General features: G+C 46.3%; 1 protein-coding gene across 1 annotated transcript in view; it reads right to left on the reverse strand.

The window, feature by feature from the left end:
• Window positions 1-1,115: 1,115 nt before the first annotated feature.
• Window positions 1,116-23,068, reverse strand: part of WDR93 (WD repeat domain 93) — a 47,739-nt gene continuing 25,786 nt past the window's right edge. Inside the window, exons 9-18 of the mRNA XM_032624065.1 lie at window positions 22,134-22,218; window positions 18,427-18,598; window positions 16,717-16,787; window positions 16,057-16,143; window positions 14,887-15,006; window positions 14,343-14,556; window positions 12,496-12,559; window positions 10,431-10,587; window positions 9,868-10,069; window positions 1,116-1,427 (exon numbers count right to left, since the gene is read on the reverse strand). Coding sequence (XP_032479956.1) covers window positions 1,328-1,427; window positions 9,868-10,069; window positions 10,431-10,587; window positions 12,496-12,559; window positions 14,343-14,556; window positions 14,887-15,006; window positions 16,057-16,143; window positions 16,717-16,787; window positions 18,427-18,598; window positions 22,134-22,218 — 1,272 coding nt within the window. The 3' untranslated portion in view covers window positions 1,116-1,327. The remainder of the gene's footprint in view (window positions 1,428-9,867; window positions 10,070-10,430; window positions 10,588-12,495; window positions 12,560-14,342; window positions 14,557-14,886; window positions 15,007-16,056; window positions 16,144-16,716; window positions 16,788-18,426; window positions 18,599-22,133; window positions 22,219-23,068) is intronic.

Here is a 23,068-nt window from a genome sequence, read left to right on the forward strand (position 1 = left end):
TGTTGAAAAAGTCCATCAGGATTTGATACAGGCTGTTCCAAGCTGTGTAACCTGAGTGTCAATTTCCCCCTCATGTAAAATGGGGGTAATGATATCTACATTTCACAAGGCTTATATGAAAAATACACAGACCACGGTAGATGCCCCGTAAATGTTAGTTCCCCGTCACATTTAGGTGGCCTGTAAGGCCAAGACTATCATCCTAAGTTTTCCTTCCTCATCTCAGAGAGAGCTGCCACCATGCCTACTGTGGAAAAGGATTGTTGTAGAAAGTTGTTTTTGCTGCTGTGTTTTCATTCCCATCCGGGGGAGGGCAAGGGGCAGAGTGTCTCAGGCAGGGACCTCTTCATCCAGGGGACATTCAGCTGTAGTCGGTATCAGCACCATGAGGGCGGTGTCGTGCCAACAAAGAGTGTGTGTGACCCAGGGGAGAAGGTGGATGGGGACACAAAAGCAGCTGTGGTCACAAAACAATGTAAGCGTTTGGCCTTGGTGGGCCGTCTTGGGAGAGGGCCGGAGGCACTAACCACTTGCAGTTCTCAAAGGTACCACACGGTGTCCTCGGAGAGGCAGATGTAGGCCTTGAGCTGCAGGGGACTCCTCCACCCAGTTTTCCTGGGAAGGACAGTTTCTAGAAAAGAAAAAGGCACTTCTCCGCCCTCTTCCTGTGCCCCCAGGTCCCCCAGCCTCCTCTAGGGTTCCCAGACCAGAAGGCAAGAGGCAGTAGTGGCACAGTTCCTGCCTGCCTCCTCACCTGCCCCTACTTTGCCTCTCATACCTGTGTGACCTCAGGCAGTCACTCAACCTCTCTGAGCCTCAGCCTCTCCAAACTGATTCCATAAGGTTATGAGACAGCAGAGAGAGGGAAAAGAAGTAGGTGGAGAGAAAAGGAGGCCACACAGTAGCTGGGGTGGACTGGGTGTCTTGCTCATTTGAACAAAGTGTCTCCTGGTCCTATGAGGCAAGTGGTCCTCACAAGGCCTGAGACTCTGGCTGACATCATTGCCTGGGCCCTGCTGGGGGTCTGGACTGGGTGGGAATGAAGGTTACACACCACAGCAGCTTTGGAGTCTGGAGACAGTATCGCTGTTTATTTAGGTGACACATCTGCCCGCCTGAGGATTCCGACAAGTGGCTTAGTGGTTGAAGGCCCCCCAAACTGGGCCTCTCCCCTTGCTGGCTCTGCAGAGGTCCCAGACTGCAAGGCTAGGCCCCTTAGGCCTGCTGAGCTGCAGCCCTTTGTCACTGTGTCTCTTGACCTCACAGCATTCCAGGGCAAAGCCTGCCTGCTGCCAACCTTTTCAGAGAGCCCAGGGCAGCAGCCCTGTCACTTGTTGAGGTTCTCTCTTTGGAGAAGCGAGGAATACCTCTGAAGCCGGGTCCAGTACTCCTGTTCTTTCACCTTGTTCTTCACCAGCTTCCGAAACCTGTGGGCCACACAGTTGATGAGAGGAACCTGCTTTGCTCTACGTTCCCCCCAACCGCGCCCCGGGGGCTCCTAGGTCCCCAGGGCAGACCCTGACCACCCTGGGCTGATATAAGAAACTCTCCAAATGACACATCTGCTTCCTGTCTGTGTTCTCAGGACTCAGCCTGCTGCACAGAAGGCACTCGAAACACCTTTACTGAAGGAACAATATAGGTCTAGCATCCTAAACTAGGAAATGTACAGTGATAAGAGGCATGGTGAATTTACAAACTAAAAGTCTGTTTGCAGGACCAACGTTAAATACATCCGAATGCCAATAGTTACATTTAACAAACATTCCTTGAGCATCTACTAGCCACCGGCACTGGTGGACGCGTTGGAAAGATCAAAGTGACTAAAACAGCCGCCCCTCCCCCCCAGTTTAGTAAGAGGGAGGAGAGGAAAAGAACATTTGTAATAGGAGGCATTTAAGAGCTATAGAGGTAAAGTGCAGAGAGCAGCACTCCCTGCTTGGGGAGTGCTCTCAGAAGTTAAGATTTTTGAGTTGAGTTTTTAAAAAAAAAATAATAGGTTTTTAAAAAATAACAAATAAATGCATAGTCAGTGTGGAAGAATCAGAGAAGCCCAGGGTCTACCCTCATTCTGCACGTCGAGCTGGCCACAGCAAGCAGGCAGGAGGAGGCCTTCATTCTGGGGAGAGGATGCAGGCTGCTGCCAGCTTTCTGCCTCTGGTTCCTGAGTGAGTGATGTTTTTAAAAATGTTTAAAAGCTTAGGGCAAACGGGAGAAGGGACCCTTTTGTGGGGAAAGACAGGGACTGCAGTTTTTTGCGGCTCTGCCTATGGGACAGTCACATGGAGATGTCTGGTACACAGTGCATTAAAGCATTTTTTTTTCTTTAACTTAAAGAAGTAACCTATGCTTTGCTTTTAAAAAAAAATCAAGGATACAAGTGAGTATACAATTAAATCTCCTTCTCACCTCAGATCCTTATTTTCTGTTCCCAAAGCAACTGTAATTAACAACTCCTTATAAATCCTTGAATACTGTTCATACACACAAGTACAGACATGCATAGAATCTTTTTTAAAATTTAAATGGAAGTGTGCAACACACTGTTGTGCCGTCTGCCTTTTTCACTGAAAATGTATCCTAGCAGTTGCTTCCAGGAGGCACTCAGATCTGCCTCATTCTCTTTCCCTATTGATGACGCTTGGAGATTCCAGTATGCAGTGTGTGTGTGTATATATGTGTGTTGCGGGGGGAGCGGATGGGCAGGGGGCAGGCAGAGGCTATGCAGGTTAGAAACTCAGGCCTTGGCCCCTCACTGCTTGTGTGCAAACCCAGCTACTTCACTTATAAGGTGCTGACCCTGGACGGGCAATTTGACCTCTGTCTTCCTCGCTGTACTGTGGGGATGATAATAATCATGGTAAGAAACAAGATATGCCACAAAGTACTTAGCATAGTACCTGGCACACAGTAGGTGCTCAGTAAAGGTTAATTGTTTTTCATTTTTTAAAATTGAAGTATAGTTGATTTACAATGTTGTGTTAAAGACTGCTGTACAGCAAAGTGAATCAGTTATACATATATATATATATATTCTTTTTTAAAATATTCTTTTCCATTATGGTTTATCACAGGATATATTTTTTTAATATTTGTTTATTTATTTATTTAGGCGGCCCCGGGTCTTAACTGCATAACGCTGACTTCTTAGTTGCAACATGCATGTGGGATCTAGTTCCCGCAGGAATCGAACCTGGGCCCCGTGCATTGGAAGTGCGGAGTCTTACCCACTGGACCGCCAGGGAAGTCCCTATCATAATATATTGAATATAGGTCTCTGTGCTATATAGTAGGACCTTGCTGTTTATCCATTCTATATATAAAAGCTTACATCTGCTCACCCCAACCTCCCACTCCATCCCTCCCTCAACCCACTCCCCCTTGGCAACCACCAATCTGTTCTCTATGTCCGTGATTCTGTTTCTGTTTCATAGGTGGGTTCATTTGTGTCATATTTTAGATTCCACATATAAGTGATATCATATGGTATTTGTCTTTCTCTTTCTGACTTACTTCACTTAGTATGATAATCTCTAGTTGCATCCACGTTGCTGCAAATGGCATTATTTTGTTCTTCTTTATGACTGAGTAGTATTTCATTGTATATAGGTACCACATCTTCTTTATCCATTCATCTATCGATAGACATTTAGGTGGTTTCCATGTCTTGGCTATTGTGAATAGTGCTGCTATGAACATAGGGGTGCATGTATCATTTTGAATTATAGTTTTGTCCAGATATATGCCCAGGAGTGGAACTGCTGGATCATATGGTAATTCTATTTTTAGTTTTCTGAGGAACCTCCAAACTGTTGGCTGCACCAATTTACATTCCCACCAACAGTGTAGGAGAGTTCCAGTAAAAGTTAATTATAATAATACTATTGCTGCTGCTAAGTAAGTGGAAGTAAAATTGCTGGGCAGAGGGGTCAGGACAACATGGAATCAGTGAGCGATCAGCCAGGAGGCAGAGCATAGATGGAACTAGGGCAAGTTTTAAAAGGAGGACTGAAAATAAAGTCATTAATCTGTTCAAAGAAGATGTGGGTGACTTTTAAAATATAATGTTGGAGTGTAGAAGGGCTTCCTCTATGATCTAGTAATAAATAATGGCTAACCTTTACTGAATGTGCCAGGCAATGTCCTATGAGGAGATAGGACTGTCACTGTTTTACATATGAGGACACTGAGGTCTGATCTGTCACACAGCTAGAGGCTCTCGTCTACCCCTCATCGCATTGCAGACTTGCACCCTGCATTTGAGGCTCTTTACAACCGCCCCTCAGCAAAGCCTAAGGGAGAAGATGGAAAAATACCAAACTTCTGTTTGGCTAAACAAGCAACCAAAATTACTCCTATCCAAAGACAATGCAGGAAAAATTATTCACAACATATTAACAAAGAACTCTTAAAATCAAAAGAAAATGAACTCACCCGTAAGAAAAAGACCCAGGTGGGGTCACAGAAGGAGAGAGACATACAATAGATGTAGCACATAGATGCTCAACCTTGTTAATTTCCAAATTAAAATAGTAATGAGCTATCAATTTTTATCCCTCATTTCTTGGCCAGTATGGGGAAGGGGTGAGTGTGCAGAGTGAATCCACTGTCTCTGGAGGGCTGGTGGGTACAACTATCCCAGTTCAAACATGCCTACCCCGTAACTCTGAAAGTCCACCTCTAATTTACCCTACAGAAATACTAGGAAAAACTCACAGAAATGACTGGTTGAGGATATTGTCTGGGAAAGTGGGGCCAGAGTAACACCCATGGTGAGTCTGCAGCGGGCTGGGGTGCAGATGGGAAAAGAGGACACAGGAGTGGGGTGTGGACTGATTGCTGGGAGCCGTGCTCTGGGGGGAGGAGAAATAAGACGGCTGCAGAACTGGGAAGGCGCTTGCTTGTTTTCTAATGTGGGAATGTGGTCGGGACACATGCCTGTGATTAGGACAGTGGAGGGGAAGAGGTCACCAACCAGATGGACAATAAGGTCTGGGTGTCCTGGGGGAGGAGATGGCCTTGGGTATGAGCAGGATGCCTCTTTCTCTGCATCAGGAGGGAGACAGGGGGTGGGGGTGACCCAGGAGACCCGGGTGAGAGGGCAGCCAAGGAACTGGCATGCTCTGGGAAGTGGGAGGTGAGGTTATCCACCAATGGCCAGGGCAGGGGTGGTGGTAGCCGCCCGCCACGTGGTACCAGCACATCTGCAGTGTGCTTCCCCTTGGTAGTCAGTGCTCAGCGGTGAGGAGGGACAGGGGAGGCTGCCTGTTCATGTGAGGCTGGGCGCTGACTGTCAGGTGCCCCCTGGGGAAAGCCCTCTCTGGAGACTGAGACAACCTCCCTCCACCATCAGCAAGGAAAGGGTTTTCCTTCCCATGATGGCACAACAAATGTGACTGCTGTCTATTGTTTTGAAGCAATGTGTGTGCATACATTTCCAAAAAGATGGACTGTCCATCTGCAAAGTGGGAGAGGAGACAGAACATCTGTAAGGCCTCCCACAAAACCTCTGAATTCCAGTAGCCTGATGGCATATGCACATTTGGGATCTATGAGTCTATAAATAATTTTCCAGGGATTCGTCCCCTTGTTTCTCAAGAAAGGCAAAGGAAGGTTAGGATAGGCCCACAGTTTCCCTCCCAGGGATAGTAAAAATGGGGGTGGGGTGGGGTGGGAGGGGATTCCTCCTCCACCCTCAAGGGAAATGTCACCTGGTGTCCATACAGGGCCTGACCCCCTCGCCAAGGGGGCGTGTGCCCTGTGGAGCTGGGACTGTTGGGTCAGCCCAGAAGCCCACCTTCTGCTTGGCCACAGGGAACAAAGGGGGCAGGGGGGAGAGAGAGACAGAGAGAGGCATTTTGTTTCTGTCAGCTTCCTGTGTCCTGAAATTTCTGTCTTGTGATCAGAAGTCTGACCCGGCTGAGATGGCAGATACTACAACAGGGAGCGGAGCCAGATGGAAATGGTGCCCTGGAGGCCCAGGCTGGATGGGAGCAGATGCCAGGCCTGCGGAGGGGGTGGGGTGGGGGGCACATTGGGTGCTCTCTGGGCTCCTTTCAAAGTCCTAAAGGCAGGCTTCTTCACACTGGCTATTTGTAAAAGTCCCAAGTGCAGGTTTTGCAAAAACAATTTGTACAGACTATCGGGAGTTTGAAACTCTGAATCCATTGCCTTAAAGTTTCACCTAGTTTTAGGGCCAATGGAAACTGTTTCAGACACAAGGAGTAAATAGAGAAAAAAAAAGAAAGATAAGATTAAAATCCTCTGACATATATGGTTATGTGTGAGAAACGATAGTAAAATGTAAATGACAGAATCTAGGTTGTGGGTATGTGGATGTTTACTGACTTTTTTCAAAGCTGCTGTATATTTAACATAATAAAATGTTGGAGGCGGGGTACCCTTTGGAAAAGCCCCAGGTGTCAGACCTCAGAGTGAGCAGAACAGGAAGAGCCTTCTTTAAATCAGTGTTTCCTAATTATCTCTGGGACCCAAGTCAGAAAATGGGTTGCCGTGAGGAATATGATTTGAGTACTGTGATCAGGCCCAAGTAAATGTCCCCTCAAGCTAGGCCTGCCCCAACCCCACAGTGCAGCCCCTCCCAGCTCCTGCTGTGGGTCCTCGGAGCCAGGGAGCACTTTCTTGAGCTCTTCCCCTCCCCAAGCTCCCACTGCCCGTTTAGCCCCAGCCTTGTCCCTGGCCCCCAGCGCCCCACCTGGTCAGCCCTGCTGACTCCAGCCCTCCTCCCTGCAGAAGGTTCCCTGGGAGGCAGTCCCCTCCACCCAACACGGCCTCTGGGGTCCCTCCCAGGGAGGGGTTGGGGTGTGGGACCTAGGGGCTAAGCTGTGTTGACAGGGAAGAGAGACGGTTGGGAAGGGGGAACTGGAGGGGTCCCTCCCAATTCCCACTGGGGTTCCAGAGACTGGAGGAGGTCAGGGCAGAAGGGACTGTCTTCTCATGAGAGCAGACCCAACCATAGTGGGGTGGGGAAGGATATTATAGACACCTTTCCCACGGAAATTACATAGACATTAAAAACCACTGTGACAAGGAAGTTTTTCTTAAAATTAAAAAGTCATTAAGTTGTATTCTGGAGTGACATAAAGCCAGATTTAAAAAGTGAACACGATCTCAACTTAGTAAAAATGCTAAGGATAAAATCTTAAGGATATGTACTAACACATTAATGGCAGTGCTGGGATTTGGGGTGATGGGTTGTGGGTTATTTAAATTTTCTTCTTTGTATTGTCCTGTTTCCCAAATTTTACAAGTGTATATATATATATATTTATATCTCAGAAATAATAACATTTTTTACAGTGGGGAATTGCTCTGTTATGGTAGTAGTTCTACATGTGAAGCAACCTTATTGGGCTAATGGCAGAGTTCAGCAGGTGTCTGAGTGGTAACGTCCACCTGGCACCCTGGTTGAGGGCGGGAAATGTCAGTTAGGGGCTGAAGTGTCCTGAGTTGCTTGGGCCCTCGGCTGCCAGCCGGGAGGTAAGCTGCCCAGAGCTGGAGCTGCTGGCCTGTGATCCATTCCCACAAGGAGGGCAGCCAGTTGGCTTTTGGGTGAAGTGGAGAGGCTCACCCTTCCTAGGCCAGTAAAAGGAGGGGGTTCCACAGAAAGGACAGAAATGGTAACACGCTCATTAAACAAGTTCTCTGAGCCTCATCAAACAAGAGTACCAGAACACTCCACACCATGACCTCCAACCCAGGAGAACGGCCCCACTACAGCCATGACCAAACCTCACACTCTTGACTTTTTTTTAAAACCAGTATTTGAAAATTCCAAAATCATGCACATGTTTGATAGAAAAGCCGCAAAGAGGAAAAATACAAAGAAAAAAATCACACATGCTCCATTACCCAAATATAGCTATTGTTACTAGTGGTGTGTACATTTATAGTGTTCTTTTACTCAAAATCAGGATTCTACTGTAAATAATATAATCTCTCTCCAGCTTTTATTTAGAAAAATTGCAAACCTATAGAAAAGTTGCAAGTAGTACAACGAGCCTTGACCTAGACTCACCAGTTAGCATTTCCTCTCCCTCTCTTTCTCCCTCTCTATATTTTCCTGGGTTTCAGCAGTTGTTAACATCTTCTGTTTCTTTCTGTCTCTCTCTACAAATGTTTTCTTAGACCACTTGAAAGTAAGTTGTAGACATCATAATACTTGACCCTTAAATTCTTCAGCTGCATCTCTTAAGGACAAGTCAAATCATCAAGGGTCAAAATAAGAAACTTCCAGGTGAGGGATAGCTGAGCATTCTTGGTAAATCTTTAATCAGGGGAAATGTCAACTGACCCCTTCTTCACTGTCCTCCTCCCCCAAGACCCATGGACCATATTCCCCTCCTGGTGGGTGGGCATGCTTCCCCCCATGAGGTACTGGAAGCCTCCTGAGCAACACACCACAACCCAGGGAGGAACTGAATGCAGCGGTAAATGTAGTCACGGAGGAGAGCTGTGGTGCCCCCTCGTGGTGATGTGTACAATCCTCCCAGGCATGAACTTGAACTCAGAGGGGACCCATCACCATTTTTGTACCTACCATTTACTGAGCGACCACCCTGTGCCTAGCACTTTACGTGTATTTTCTCACTGAATACCTACAAAGCCTGGAGAACAGGTATCATCAAAATGTCCAGAACACAGTCTGGCACGTAGTAGGTGCTCAATAAATATTTTTGAATGACTAAGGAAACTGAGGCCTTGAGAAGCTAAGTAACTCACCCAACGTCTCCCCCAGTTAGTAAGTGATAGAGTCATAACTCAAATCTGGGACTTCCCTGGTGGTGCAGTGGATAAGACTCCACGCTCCTAATGCAGGGGGCCCAGGTTCAATCCCTGGTCAGGGAACTAGATCCCATGTGCATGCTACAACTAAGAGTTCGCATGCCAGAATTAAGGAGCCAGTGAGCCACAACTAAGGAGCCAGCGAGCTGCAACTAAGGAGCCCACCTGCTGCAACTAAGACCCAGCGCAACCAAAAGAACCCTCAAATCTGAGTATCTTAGCCATTTTACTTCGTTCCTCGAGGGACACTGAGACCCTGTCAGGGAAAGCCCACCAAAGCCCCCCAGCTCTGTAGTGGCAGGTGGTGTGAGAGTCCAGGGCTCCACTGACAACCCTCTTCCACCTGACAGGTATGGTCAGATCATGGCAGAAATTGTCAATAAGAATTTGAAAACCCCTAGAAGTTTGTTGTGGATGGATTAGAAGAGACCCCTGCTTCCCCAGAATGTACTGAGTACCATTAATGATGCTTTTATAGGAGGAAGGAACACAAGCAGAGTCCCTGTGAGGCTGGGGTTTACAGAAAGGGGAAGAGGAAAGATGTATCACATAATCGTTTATCTGGATGACGGAAAGAGGAAAGGGGTCTTAGACTAGGGGCTGGCAAACATCTTCTATAAAGGGCCAAATAGTAAATGATTTAGGCTTTATGGGTCATAGGGTCTCTGTTGCAGCTGTTCAACTCTGCTGTTGAAGCACTTACATAAGTAGATGAGACATAAAGCAGTGGGCATGGTGTGTTCCAGTGAAACTTTATTTACAAAAACAGGCAGTGGGCCAAATTTGGCTGTAGTTTGCCAACCCCTGTCTTAGATGACTGTGTCTGATAATCCAAATATACTTAAAAAAAAATTGAGAAAGCAAAAAGAAAAGACAGTCTTGACAGGAAGAAAACACCAACTTGCAGCCCTTCTTTTCTTACCAGCCTGAATTCATTACTCCTTTTCTACCAGTCTGAACGGGATTTGAATGCCGAAAGGATCTTACCATCAAGCAAACCACTATTCCTTAGTCCAGAGACAACCCCAGGTGCAGGGAGGAGATAGAGACCCAGAACTCTACCTCTTTTGGAAGAAATTCTCGCATCTTTCCTCCAAGGGCAACACCTGGGGGAAAGTTGTGTCATCCAACACATTAGCTTGAGGAATGGTGCAATTTCTTGAGATTTGTTCCAGGAGTGGGTAGGCCTCAAAATTAAAATAGAAAATAGAATTTGGGATGTCCTCGGCTTGGCTGGCAGATCCAATTTCATCTGGATGGTCTCCTGGGACGAAACAGGAACATCGTGTTCTGTTAGTGATCCCTTTCTCTGTGGCCTTGTAGTCTGGGCGGGCATGAGGGGCTGCTCTCTGCTTACAAAGCCGGGGTCACTGGGGTTGAGCTGTGAGGGGCTCACTTGATCTGGAGGAACAGGGGCCCAGAGAGGAGACCTTGTCCGGCATTTTATCTAAGTGCCAAGTGAGGACTCAGCGGTGGTGTCCTGCTGGCCTGTGGTGGATGGGATGAGGCGTGGGGAGGAGACTGGGTGGGGTCACCCTATGCTTTCTGAGAGGACTGAGAAATTCAGGGAAACGGTCAGCAGGCCACAGGTCTGGGCAGCAGCCCTCACGATCCCCCTTCCGTACCTCGGAGCAGGAAACACGGGTGGTGTAAAGACACGACAAATACTGGCTTCCAGGGGACCGCCAGGTGGTAGGACCTTGGGGGAGCAAAGGCGCAGACAATCTGCGGCTTGGCCACATCCATGAGGTGCACAGAGCCATTGCTGGAAAAGATCAGCACCTGGGAAGCAAAGAGATGGTGAATGGGGACTTCTCCACTCTGTCACTCACCTCCGTGTGAAATAAGAACAGCTAGAAATAAAAAACAAACAGGGAAGTTTGTTTTTTGGCACCCAGCCTCTGGCTCCAGCCAGACCATTCAGGGGACAGCAGCAATGTGCGTGTTTGTTCCTATGGAGCCTCCAGCAGCAGCCGGCTGGCTCCAGGGCTGTGTCTGTTCCTGGCCCGTCCTTCCCCCTTGGCCCTGCTTCTCTTGCTACTTCCCCCTCCATGCGGCCAGGATTCAGTTCTGCATCTGTGCCATACCCGTTCCTCCCACCTCCTCGGGGACCGCTCAAGCCAACGGCCGCTCCTGCCCTGGGTTGGAGCTGAAACCTCTCTCCTGCTTGGGCTCTTTCCGCTCTGTAGGTGAACATACTAAACTCGCCGCCATCTTTTTAACATCTTTTTTTTTTTTGCGGTACGCGGGCCTCTCACTGTTGCGGCCTCTCCCGTTGCGGAGCACAGGCTCTGGACGCGCAGGCTCAGCAGCCATGGCTCACGGGCCCAGCTGCTCCGCGGCATGTGGGATCCTCCCGGACCGGGGCACGAACCCGCGTCCCCTGCATCGGCAGGTGGACTCTCAACCACTGCGCCACCAGGGAAGCCCCTCACCACCATCTTTAAAACCCCCCTTGACCCTACATCCTCTTCCCGCTGCCACACACTCAGACGTCTGAGAGAGCCTCTCCTCGCCCTCCCTGCACCCCGACCTCCCCTGCTGTCCCCCTTGCCATGGACACTGGTCTCCACAAAGTACTCGGTTTCTCTTCAGCACAGGACACTGTGCTCTTGCTTTCTTCCAGTCCTTCTCCCTGAGCCGCCAGGAGCCCCCTCCTGGTTTTCCTGGGGCGCCCCTGTCCATCACTTCGTGAGCTCATTTTCCCCGTCCCGGAAGACTTACAGTGTAAGTGATGGTAGTGCCCCTTGGAGCCTCTTCTATACGCACCCACTCGCAATGGCCAGCCGTGCTGCTCCCCACGGCTTTAACTACCGCTAACCGGTTGCTGAGCACAGAATCTACTCTTTCAGCCCTGGACTCTCTCAGAGCCTCCTCTGGGGGTCCTGTAGGCCCCTCACTCCCGGCAGGACCACACAGGGAATCACAGACTTTCCCTCCAGGCCTATGTTTCCTTCAGTGGCCCTGTAAGGATTAGAGAATCGGCTCCACAAGCCGAGAGCAGCCTCAGTGCCTCCCTGTCCTCTGGCTGCAGCCCAGGCAGCCCTGAGCTGTGGGCCCGCCTCTTCACTAACACCGCTCCACTCGCCGCCCTGCCCTGGACACAGTTGGAGCTCCCTGGCTCCAACTCCCCTCTAAGCTTCAAGCTGCATCCCAGACAAGGGCCCCTGTGCCCCCAGCCCCCAGCCTCTTCCCTCTCCACACCCCACAGGGGTCTGATCCTGCAGCTCCTTGAACTTCCTGCCGGCCTGGGACACAGTGTTCTCTCGCCTCCATGGTGCTGCCCTCTTGGTGCCCGTGGCTCAGCTCACTGTCCATCACTTCCTCACCACCGGCCTCTGCAGGTTGAGTTAGGAGGCCCCTCTCTCCGTTGCTCAGTATCCTTTGCATGATATATCACAGCCTTTTACAGGTTCTAGGGCAGCTGCTTGGGGGCTCGCCTGTCTTCCCAACTCAACTGTGAGCTCCACGAGGGCAGGTGCTTTATCCTTCATGTCTGTGCCCAAAGCTAGTCTAGTGCCCAGCACACGATAGGCCTTCAACAAATATTGGGTTGGCCAAAAAGTTCGTTCGGGATTTTCCCTAAGGATGGGACGAAAAACCCGAATGAACTTTTTGGCCAGCCCAGTATTTTTGGAAGGAATAAAGAATACATTCACTAAAGAGGAATGAAGGGCCTGAGGAACCTACCATGCCGGGTAAGGCTTGGACTGGGGCCACTGCACAGATGGCTTCATCCAGGTGCTTCACAGGCCTATAGGAAACAAGACACACAGACATCCAGACTTGAAGACTTTTCGAGTTTTGCTATCCTCTCCTAGGCATATATCCTGGAGAAATTCTTGTCTATAAGCATCAGGAGGTATGTCAGAGATGTTCACAGTAGTGAAAACTGGGAACAATCTAAATAAATCATTGGTAAGAGAATGCTTAAGTAATTGTGTTACGTTATACAATATAGCAACGAGAATAAAAGAGCTGGAGCTACATACAACATGTATGGCTCTCATGAACCATATCACAAAGCAAGTTACAGAATAAATAGCATTGAAAAACAAGTTGGAGAATATACATAATATGATTCCACTTACAGGTCCCCTAAAATATGCACAGCTAAACAATATACTGCTTGGAGATACAGTCATATGGATGTGGTTAATTCTTTTTTTTTTTTTTTTTTGGATGTGGTTAATTCTTAAAGGAAAACAAAGAAATGATGAATTTAGGAAAACATAAATAAATAAGTAAATTTAAAAAAAAAAGAAAAAAGGGACTTCCCTGGTGGCGCAGTGGTTAAGAATCTGCCTGCCAGTGCAGGGGACACGGGTTCAATCCCTGGTCCAGGAAGATCCCACATGCTGCGGAGCAACTAAGTCCATGCACCACAACTACTGAGCCCATGTGCCACAACTCCTGAGCCCACACACCTAGAGCCTGTGTTCTGCAACAAGGGAAGCCACCGCAATGAGGAATGCGCACACAGCAACAAAGAGTAGCCCCCGCCCACCGCAACTAGAGAAAGCCTGTGCACAGCAATGAAGACCCAGTGTAGCCAAAATAAATAAAGTAAAAAAAAAAAAATGTGGTAGATTGAAAAAAAAAGTAGACATAATATTTGGCAGTAACTCCCACTAAAATGGTGGAGTCTATTTTTCTGCTGCTTAAATGTGGGTGTGGCCAGGTGACATGCTTTGTCCAGTGTCAGAGGCTTGGAAAGCATCAGTGAACCTCGCTGGCAGGTGGGAGCCCTCAGGCCACCAGGTGACGGAGCCTGAGATGGCCTACAGGAGAGGCTGAAAGGAAGAGTGCCCCAGCCAACAGCTGCCAACTGCCTGGTACGTGAGTGAGGCCGGCTTATACATCCAGCCCCTAACCGAGCTGCCAGCTGCCCGAAGGCACCTGTGAGAGCCAAGGCGAGACCAGCCCATAGTGCTGACCTACTGCATCAGAGACTAAATGCTGACTGTTTTCTTAAGCCATTAAGTTGTGGAGTGGTTTGTTATATGTAGCAATAGATAATTAAAAGGTGGTTAACTTGGAGGAGGAGAGAGAAGGATGTGATCAGGGAGAAGCACACAGAGAGCCTTAACTGAATTGGTGATGATCTATTTCTTAAGCTCGGTGATGGGCACAGTGGAGTTCTCACCCTCCCCCATATGTATGCTAAATACACCCCCTCACACATATTGTACAGATCATTTGCCTGCATAAAATTGTTCACAATTTAAAAGAGAGAGAGAGACCCTTGGAGAAACTGATAAAAAACTTTTGGCAGAAATGACCCTCTTCCTGGTCATGTGGGATATGAAAGATGTCATTTGTGCCATCATACTATATATATATATATATATATATATATATATATATATATATATACACCCACATGTAAAAGACATTGGTGATCTTGAGAAGCTCACCGGGAAAGTGATGACTAGAGAGAAAGTGGACTCTAGGCTGAGAGATTGTCAGTTTTTTACCATTAAATAGCATCATCTGTCTGGTAGATCATGTACCCACCCTGCCCTCAAGCCACTGACCTCTCCACCAGCACACTGAGGGTGGGTCTTTGGGTCTCCGTGGCTGCCACCAGTTGGAGAGAAGCATCTGTACACAGTACCACACATTTCATTTGGGATTTCACTGGCCCCTCGGGATACATGTTCTGTCCTTTGTGGACTAAGAAGTATTTCAAGAAGTGAATGCTTTGGCAGAAACATCTTTCAGGAAGAGCGATAACCCCAAGAGAGAGTCCTGGAGAAAGTAACGGCACAAGCAGGTCAGAAAAGGGGGAAGAGGGAGGCAGCCATGGGCGCAGGGTCTGTGAGCAGCAAGAGTGTGAGGGACGTGAGGGCAAAACCAAGCAATGAGCATCCCCCGAGGGTGAAGGCAATAAACCCCAATGTCCGAGGGGAGCCCCCTTCAGGGGGACCCCTTCTAAGTATCTGGGGGAACCAGACCCATGGAGGGGGGCAGGGTCAGCCCTGGAGCGGAGGGAAGGAAGCTACAACGCAGCCAGGTACTGACTCTAGCCATCAAATGTGTATCAGAGGGACGGCAGTATTAGGCAGCGGTGGGGCTCACCTTTGGCTAGGTCCCACAGTGTAAGCACACCATCCTCGCAGGCCAGCACCAGGTAGGAGCAGCAGCAGCTGAGCTGAGACACCGCAATGGGTGCAGCACAGGGCCACACACCCTCGGGATCTAGTGGGGAGGACACCGCTCACCAGGCTGCCCCTGGGCCCCGCCCCCACCCATCACCTCCACCTGGACAACGTGAGACCCAGACTAATCTGCCTGTCTGGACTCACCATCTCTCTCCTCTCTGTGCAATGCTGTCTCCTTCCTCAGGATAATATATATAACAAGTTACACCATTATTATACTACAGCTGACATTGAATGAGTACTTACTAGGTGCTAAACGGCATGGTAGGCACTTTAATGCATCATTTCATTTAATTCTCACAAGGATCCTATGAGGTGGGTCCTGTTAGTACCCCTGTCTTACAGATGAGGAGACTGAAGCAGAGAAGTAAGTGACTTGCCCGAGGTCATATAAGCCTGGTCAGTACAGAAGTTGAGATGAGAAGCCAGGTTGCCTGGGAGAGGGATGGAAGGAAAGAAATTCTTCCCTTGTGAGTTTTTAAACTTTACTTCTGAGATATAACTCTGAAGTACAACATAGTGTTGTACTTCAAGGAATTCTCACAAAAGTGAACTTGCTCATGTAACTGCCTCCATGAGTTTGTAAAAAACAAACCACCACCACCCATATTTCCTAAGTGCCTTTCGATTTCAAAGAGCTTTCACATACAGAAACTCTGAATTTTGCTATTCACAACAAATGCATGCAGTGGATAACAATGGTGTAGTTGAGTAGTTTTCTGTTTTGGATGAGAAAATGGGATTGGGGTGTGAAGTGACTGGCCTGAGACTACACAGTTCGCAGATAGCTGTGCTGGGATGGGCCCTCTGGTGCCAAGCCCACCTTCTTTTTACCTTCGTTGTCTAAGGAGCCCTGTGGACCTGATGGGGCTCTGTCCTTATGGACCTGTCATCTTTAAGAAACATGACAGTTCAGAGACAGAGCCTTGGGGTCACATGACAGCTGCCAAGCCACCCACACTGCCTGCACAGCTCTGGTCCCCTAAAGCCACGCTGCTGTGTCAGTCACGTGCTCTCAGCTAAGCTGAAGAAGGACATGTTCTCAGAGCCCTGAGCTTAGGCCACTCCCATCTCGGCAGTAAAGTACCAACTTTATCCTTCAGCGTTCGGTTAAGTGAATAGAGGAAGAAGTTGTGACTTCCAGTCCAGTGTACGCCAATGACACAGGCTACCCCTGGGAAAGAAGAGAGGAAATGGGCATTACATAAGGAGTCTGGGTGGCCTTTGGTTTGTGTGAAGGGATTTGCCCAAGAGGAAGTCAGTTTGAAATGGTTCATTCTAATGGGCAGCACCCAGCTGAAGGGTGAGCTTCCAGATGAGGGTCTGGGCACCCCCCAGGAGGGCTGTTCCTAGGGCCAAGTCGCCTTCCTGTGCAGGGAGTGCAGGGAGGATGGTCACAACTGTCCCTCAGCTGCTTTCACATCTCCTAGATAATTCATGTCCACTTGGCTGTCAGTGTTTTAAATAACATTTTCTACAAAAGGAATTCATATCCAGAAGCAGCCTGGCAGGACGTGTGTGCACAATGTCCTCTGTGGCAGCTCACTCCCTGAAGACAGTGCCAGCCTCCATATCAGGGAATCTGGGCTCAGGGGTCACAGGTCCAACCAGAAACCATTAAGCTGCAGCTGGCAGCCGACTTTCCACCTCATTCCCTCCCAGCAGGCAGGGTGTGCTGTGCAGAACTTCTCTAGGAGGGCTTGCCAAGCATTCCCCCAAGGTGACGACCTGCTTCACGTTCAGTTACCTGGGGGGCTCTTAACTTCCACTGGCATTGCAATTATGCAGCTAGGAAGGAGGAAGTGGAACGTGGCCATACTGGGAAAGAAAGAGACACTGGTCAGAGCCATGGCAGACTCCTTGGCAAGGAGAAATGCTGGCAGAGTCTTGGTAGTAAGACCAGAAATGGGTAGTTCAGATGGACCTTCCCAGGAGTTCAGGGCCATGAGGCAAACCACATTCTATGTGCTGGTCCTGGTGAGGGCAGGGTAGGTAGAGCAGTGGAAGTTATTCCCAGGCCGGGAACAGCACCCAGCGTGGGCAGATCCCTTCCCCAAGGGATCTTGGGGAAGATCCCTTAATGCCAAACTTGGGTGAAGTGCATAAATGCTCCTATCCTGGGAGCAGTACAACCAGTGTTGTGCTGATAAGTTGGCACTCTTAAAAAAACCCCAAAAACCCCTGATTTCCTGATTTATAGGGTTCGTAGCTTTTTGTGGTATAAATATTCCCACTATGGACAGTTACTAGTGGTTTAATGACTGGCTTGCAAAATTCCTAAATACCTTGCTGGGCAGCACAGCACTGAACCTTACTGGGTTCCAGTTCAGGCCTCAGGTAGTTTCTGTTAGGGCCTAGCCCTGGGACTTTGTGTGAAGTGAGAAAATTCAAGGCCCACTTGACGGCAAGATGAGAGGTTTCACTTCCCACGTGAAGCAAGGACATCCCTGAGACCCACAGTAGCTGTGAGGAGAGCTGGTTCCTGAACCTGCTCCACCAGATACTTCAAGGACTTGGGCTCAGTTTTTACAATCACTGAGGCCTACCTGCTGACCGAGATTAGAAAGTAACGTTTTAATAATTACACATTAATGTATTACATTTAGAAAGACTGGATGCAAATGGAGAAAAATATTAATAGTGGTGACTTTTATTTCCCTCTTGAGGATCATCTGTGCTGTCTAGATAATCAGGAAAACAATTTTTTTTAAGGAGACACTATCATACAAAAAATTATAAAATAGGGAGTTCCCTGGTGGTCCAGTGGTTAGGATTTGGTGCCTTCACTGCCGTGGCCCGGGTTCAATACCTGGTCAAGGAACTGACATCCTGCCAGCCACGTGGTGCAGCCAAAAAAAAAAAAATTCTAAAATAAACTCTACTTCTCATCTCCATAGATGTCTATGCCTTCTTTAAAATCTGTTATCAGCCTTTGTTTGAGCTATATTTAAACAATCTCCATACAACTTTTTTCTAAGGAATTTTTTCTTTTTTAAAAAAATTTAATTAATGTATTTATGGCTGCGTTGGGTCTTCGTTGCTGTGCGCAGGCTTTCTCTAGTTGCGGTGAGCGGGGGTTGTTCTTCATTGTGGTGTGCAGGCTTCTCATTGCGGTGGCTTCTCTTGTTGTGGAGCATGGGCTCCACGTGTGTGAGTTCTCTAGTTGTGGCGCACGGGCTTAGTTGCTCCGCGGCATGTGGGGTCCTCCCGGCCGGCCTGGGGCTCGAACCCGTGTCCCCTGCATTGGCAGGCAGATTCTCAACTGCTGCACCACCAGGGAAGTCCCTCCATACAACTTTTCAAAAGACTTTTCTTAAGTTCTCAGAAAAGTCCCCCAAACCATCGAGAGCTTTGAGACCTTGAATTAATTCAGGTCCTTGGGCTGATTCCTGCGTGCGCCCAGGGAGGAGAAGCTCCCAGGGCAGAGGCGTTCTAGCTGGGCCCCTCCATGGCTCACCTGAGCAGCTCCTCCTCCCATTCCCCATCCAGGTACTTCCTGAAGGTGGCGTTGAAGATTGCCGCCTGCCGCTCCCACTGACTGTCCTTGATGAAGTGATTCTGCCCAGAGCCCAGCCCACAGCAATCCTCTATCTTTGCAAAGACTTCCAGGGGGCTTTTAAATGTGGTACCTAGGTTGAAAATATTCCAGAATTGGTCAAACCATCTGACTTCCTCCTTCCTGATTTCCCCCTTCTCCTCCATGCTTCCCAATTTCCTGCAGAATCCCTCGTCCTCAGAAATCTGTTCGTGCTTTGCCCAGGTGTTCAGTCCTCTTCCCAGCCTCTCCTACTCCACCAGCTCACGGAGCACAGGCAAAGGGCAGCTGCTCCCCTCCCACTTCTCCATCTCCATCCCGCCGCCATTTCCTGTTTCCAGACTACAGAATCTCCAGAGGCCAAGGACATGTTCACGAGTCACTAGAGGTCTTAGATCACTGTTGCTGTCTCCCAGCCCAGCAAGGCCCCAAATCTGCCGTTACTTGTGCTATTCAGCTGCTGCTGAGGACCTACATTCGACAGTCCCAGCGTCTTCCTGTGCTTACATTTATCCAACTACCTTCCTTTAAAAAAATCTCCTTTCTCTGCCAATCACTTTTCTTATCACTCTCCTTCCCAGTGACCTTGCATTTCCTTCTTTTTCATCTGCTCCTAAATTCACAGTAAAACTATGTGATTTATTTTCTGGGTTCACAGCCCAACTTTCAGAACTTCTGAAAGTGCCCAGGTCCCTCAAGTTACCCAGGAGGTCTCACTGTGCCCCAGGTCTCCTTCCCCAGAGGCAACCATTGTTATCAGTTTCTTGCATCAATTTCTAGAAAGAGGCCCCTTCTAGATGGCAATATACTATTATATTATATAATATATACAGTATTATATTATATTTTAAAATATGTATTACATGTACATTTGTATATATTTTATAAACAAATGATAGCATATATCAACTAGCAGTTCTCAGAATGTGGTCCCAGATCAGCAGGAATCTGGCAGGGTTAGAAATGAAGGTTCTCAAGCCCCACCCCAGACCTACTGAAACAGAAACTCGGTGGGTGGGGCCCAGCAATTTGGGTTTTAACAAGTCCTCCAAGTGAGTCTGATCCAGTTAAAGTTTGAGAATTGCTGTCATACACTAGAACCCTTGCATTTTGACTTAACAAAATGTCTTGGGAGATCTCTTCATTTCAGTACTATAGATCTTCTTCGTTGTTCGTTGCTTATTTTCATTTAGTAAATCTTTTTCTTGTTGTGAAATATAACACATCCAGAAAAGAGCATAAAAATATGTCTTAATAAATTATTATAAAGCAAACATCTGTCTCTACTGAGGTCAAGAAACAGATTATCACCCCTCCCTAAAAGCTTTCCAAGGGCCCTTCTCCAGTCATAACCCCCTGGGAAGAGCGGCAACCATTGTCTTGGCTTTTATGTAATCACTTCATGACATTTATTTTACTTTTGCTACCTAAATATGCATCTAAACACTACAGCTTTGTTTTGCCTGCTTTTGAGCTGTACACAATGGAATTACACAGTGTTAACTCTATATGTACCCTCTTTTGCTTAATATTGTTTGTGAGATTTATCCATTTTGCTGTGTATAGCTGTAGTTTGTTCATTTTCATTGCTGTATAATATTCCATTAAGTGAACTAAAGTTTATTTATCTGTTCTTTTATTGATGGATATTTCGGTTGTTTCATGGTTTGGGGCTATTGGAAATCATGTCATTATTATCATTCTTGTACATGCCTCCTTGTACACATTTACTTGCAGGCCTATCAGGTATACACCTAGAAGTAGGGTGACCAACTCATTCTGGTTTGTGCAGGAGTTTCCCAGTTTTAGCACCAACTGGAGTTTCCCAGTTTTAGCACCTCACATCCCGGGAAACCCCTTAGTCTCAGGCAAAATGATATTCTTGGTCGTCCTACCTAGGAGTGTAAATGCTGGGTCATAGGATATAACTTATCTTCAACATTACCAGATAATGCTAAACTGTTTTCCAAGGTGGTTGTACTGACTTTCATTGCTAACTGTAATCTATGGGAGGTCTGATTATTTCACACCCTTACCAACTTGGTATGATCAATCTCTTTTAATTTTAGCCATCCTAGTGGGTGTGGAGTGGTATCTCATTATGGTTTTAATTTGCATTTCCCTGATAACTAATTATGTTGAGCACCTTTGTATATGTTTATTGGCCATTTGAATAATCTCCTGTTTTATGCTGAATGATCTGTCTTTTTCCTAACAATTTGTAGGAGTTCTTTATATAGTCTGGATGTGGACCATTCATAAGTTTTACATGTTTTGCAAATATCTTCTCCCAATACATGATTTGTTCTTTCATGCTCTTAATGATGTCTTTGGATGATTATAAGTCCTCAATTTTAATGTAATCAAACTTATCAACTTTTATTATATATAAGTACTTGAGTTTTGTTTAAAAAGTCTTTCCCTACCCAGAGGTCATAAAGATATTGACTTATTTTCTAAAAGTTTTATTGCTTTGTCTTTCATATTTACTTCTATAATTCATCTGGAATTTAATTTTGTATATCACGTGAGGCAGGGGTCAAGTTTCACTTTTGTTTCCATATGGACAACCAGCGTCATTTACTGAAATGACCATTCACTACTCTGTAGCACCACCTCTGTCAGGTATCAAGTGTCCATTTATGCTTAAGTTTGTCCTGGCCTCTCTATCCTGTTTTATTAATCTATTTTTCTATCTACTATTTCTATCTATTTATATTTCTGTATTTTATATATATTTCTATTATTCACTCATCTCTTTTTCTACCTTGTCTTAATTACTGTGGCTTTATAATAAATCTTGATGGAGCAAATCATATCACCATGTTCTTTTATAAGAGTGAATTGGCTACCCTTGGTGTTTTGCATTTCTCTCTTTGCTTTTAATGGTTGTAAAGTATTCTGAGTGTACCAGATTTATCTAACCAGTCTTTTGCCTCTATAAATAGCACTGCAGTGAACATTCTTGTAGGTATATCTTTGAATATATGTGTATAGGTATATAGGTATATCTTTGAATATGTGAATATTGAGAGGATAGACTCTATGTCCCATGTCTACAGTGGACTTCCCCTCTGCTCCTCTTAACCAACTCCCACTTATTCTTCAAAACCTTCCCAAATGTCCCTTCTTCTGATAAAGCCTCTGCCTATTCCCTGGGCAGAGTTAGTTACTCCTTCCTGTATGTTTTTATGGCCCTGGATGTTCCCCATTGTTGCACTTATCATATCCTACTATGGTGGTTTCCTCCTATTCTCCCTTGGTACACTAGCAGCTTTCAGAGCACCGGAGATGTGTCTTACTCATCTTTGTGCTTGGTGCAGTATTGGCACTGATGAATGAACTAACACAGGAATGTAGGAATGAATGAACTCCACTAGCACTTGGGAAAGATGTCTCTTTCCTGATATCCCAATTCTGTTAGTTAACTGTATCCTTGTAACATTTATATTTTTAATCTTTAGGTCTCAGAGCTTATGAATTAAAAAATTACCTTCAGAACTATACTTGTCAATTAGATATTGCTGCCAATAAATGGAAAAGATGGGAAATGTGGAGAAAGGCAGAGAATGAAAAAACTAATAAAGCAATGGCAAAAGGAAAGAAAGTATTCATTGAGTTATACCTACCTGCAACTGGTTTGGGTGGTTTGATTTTCATTATGTAAACTGGAAGACTCAATTTAACATCTCCTCTAAAAGAAATGTTTATATCCTACAATAAAGAAAAGGCACAGCTAATAAGCCAACAAAGGAGATAAAACTGTATCATTAAAAACACTCATTTCAAAAGAAGGCAGAAAAAGAGGAATAAGGAAGAAAAACAGGTGGGACAAATAGAAAGTAAATAGCAAAGTGGTAGATTTAAACCTAAACATATCAATAATCACATTAAATATAAACGGCCTAAACACCCCAACTAAAAGGTAGAGATTGACAGATTGTATAAAAAGGCAAGACCCAACGATATGCTGTCAAAACGAAACTCATTGTAAATATAAAGACACCAATAAAAAAAAGACACCAATATATTAAAAATATAGAAAAAAGATACATCTTGTAAACTGATCAAAAGAAAGCTGGGGTGGCTGTATTAATATCTGACATAATAGATTTCAGAGCAAAGAATATTACCAGTGATCAAAGAGTCATTGAATAATGATAAAATGGTCAATTCTCAAGGGGACATAAAATTCTAAATGTTTAGGCACCTAATAGCAGAGCTTCAAAATACAGGAAGCAAAAATTCTTAGGTGTGAAAGCAGAAATAAATCAATCTACAATCTCACAGATTTCAACACTCTTCTCTCAATAATTGACAGAATAAGTAGACAGAAAATCAGTAAGAATGCAGAAGGGAAAGCAGTGAGGATATAGAAGACTTGAATAACTTGGACCAACAACAACAAGAATACACATTCTTTTCAAGTGCACAGAGAACACTTACCAGGATAAACCATATTCTGGGCATAAAACAAGTCTTAATAAATTTGAAGGGTTTCAAATTATATGAAGTATGTTCTCTGATCACAATGGAATTAAGTTAGAGACCAATAAAAGGAAAA

Source organism: Phocoena sinus, chromosome 2 (genome assembly GCF_008692025.1).
Source record: "Phocoena sinus isolate mPhoSin1 chromosome 2, mPhoSin1.pri, whole genome shotgun sequence".
Lineage (NCBI taxonomy): Eukaryota > Metazoa > Chordata > Mammalia > Artiodactyla > Phocoenidae > Phocoena > Phocoena sinus.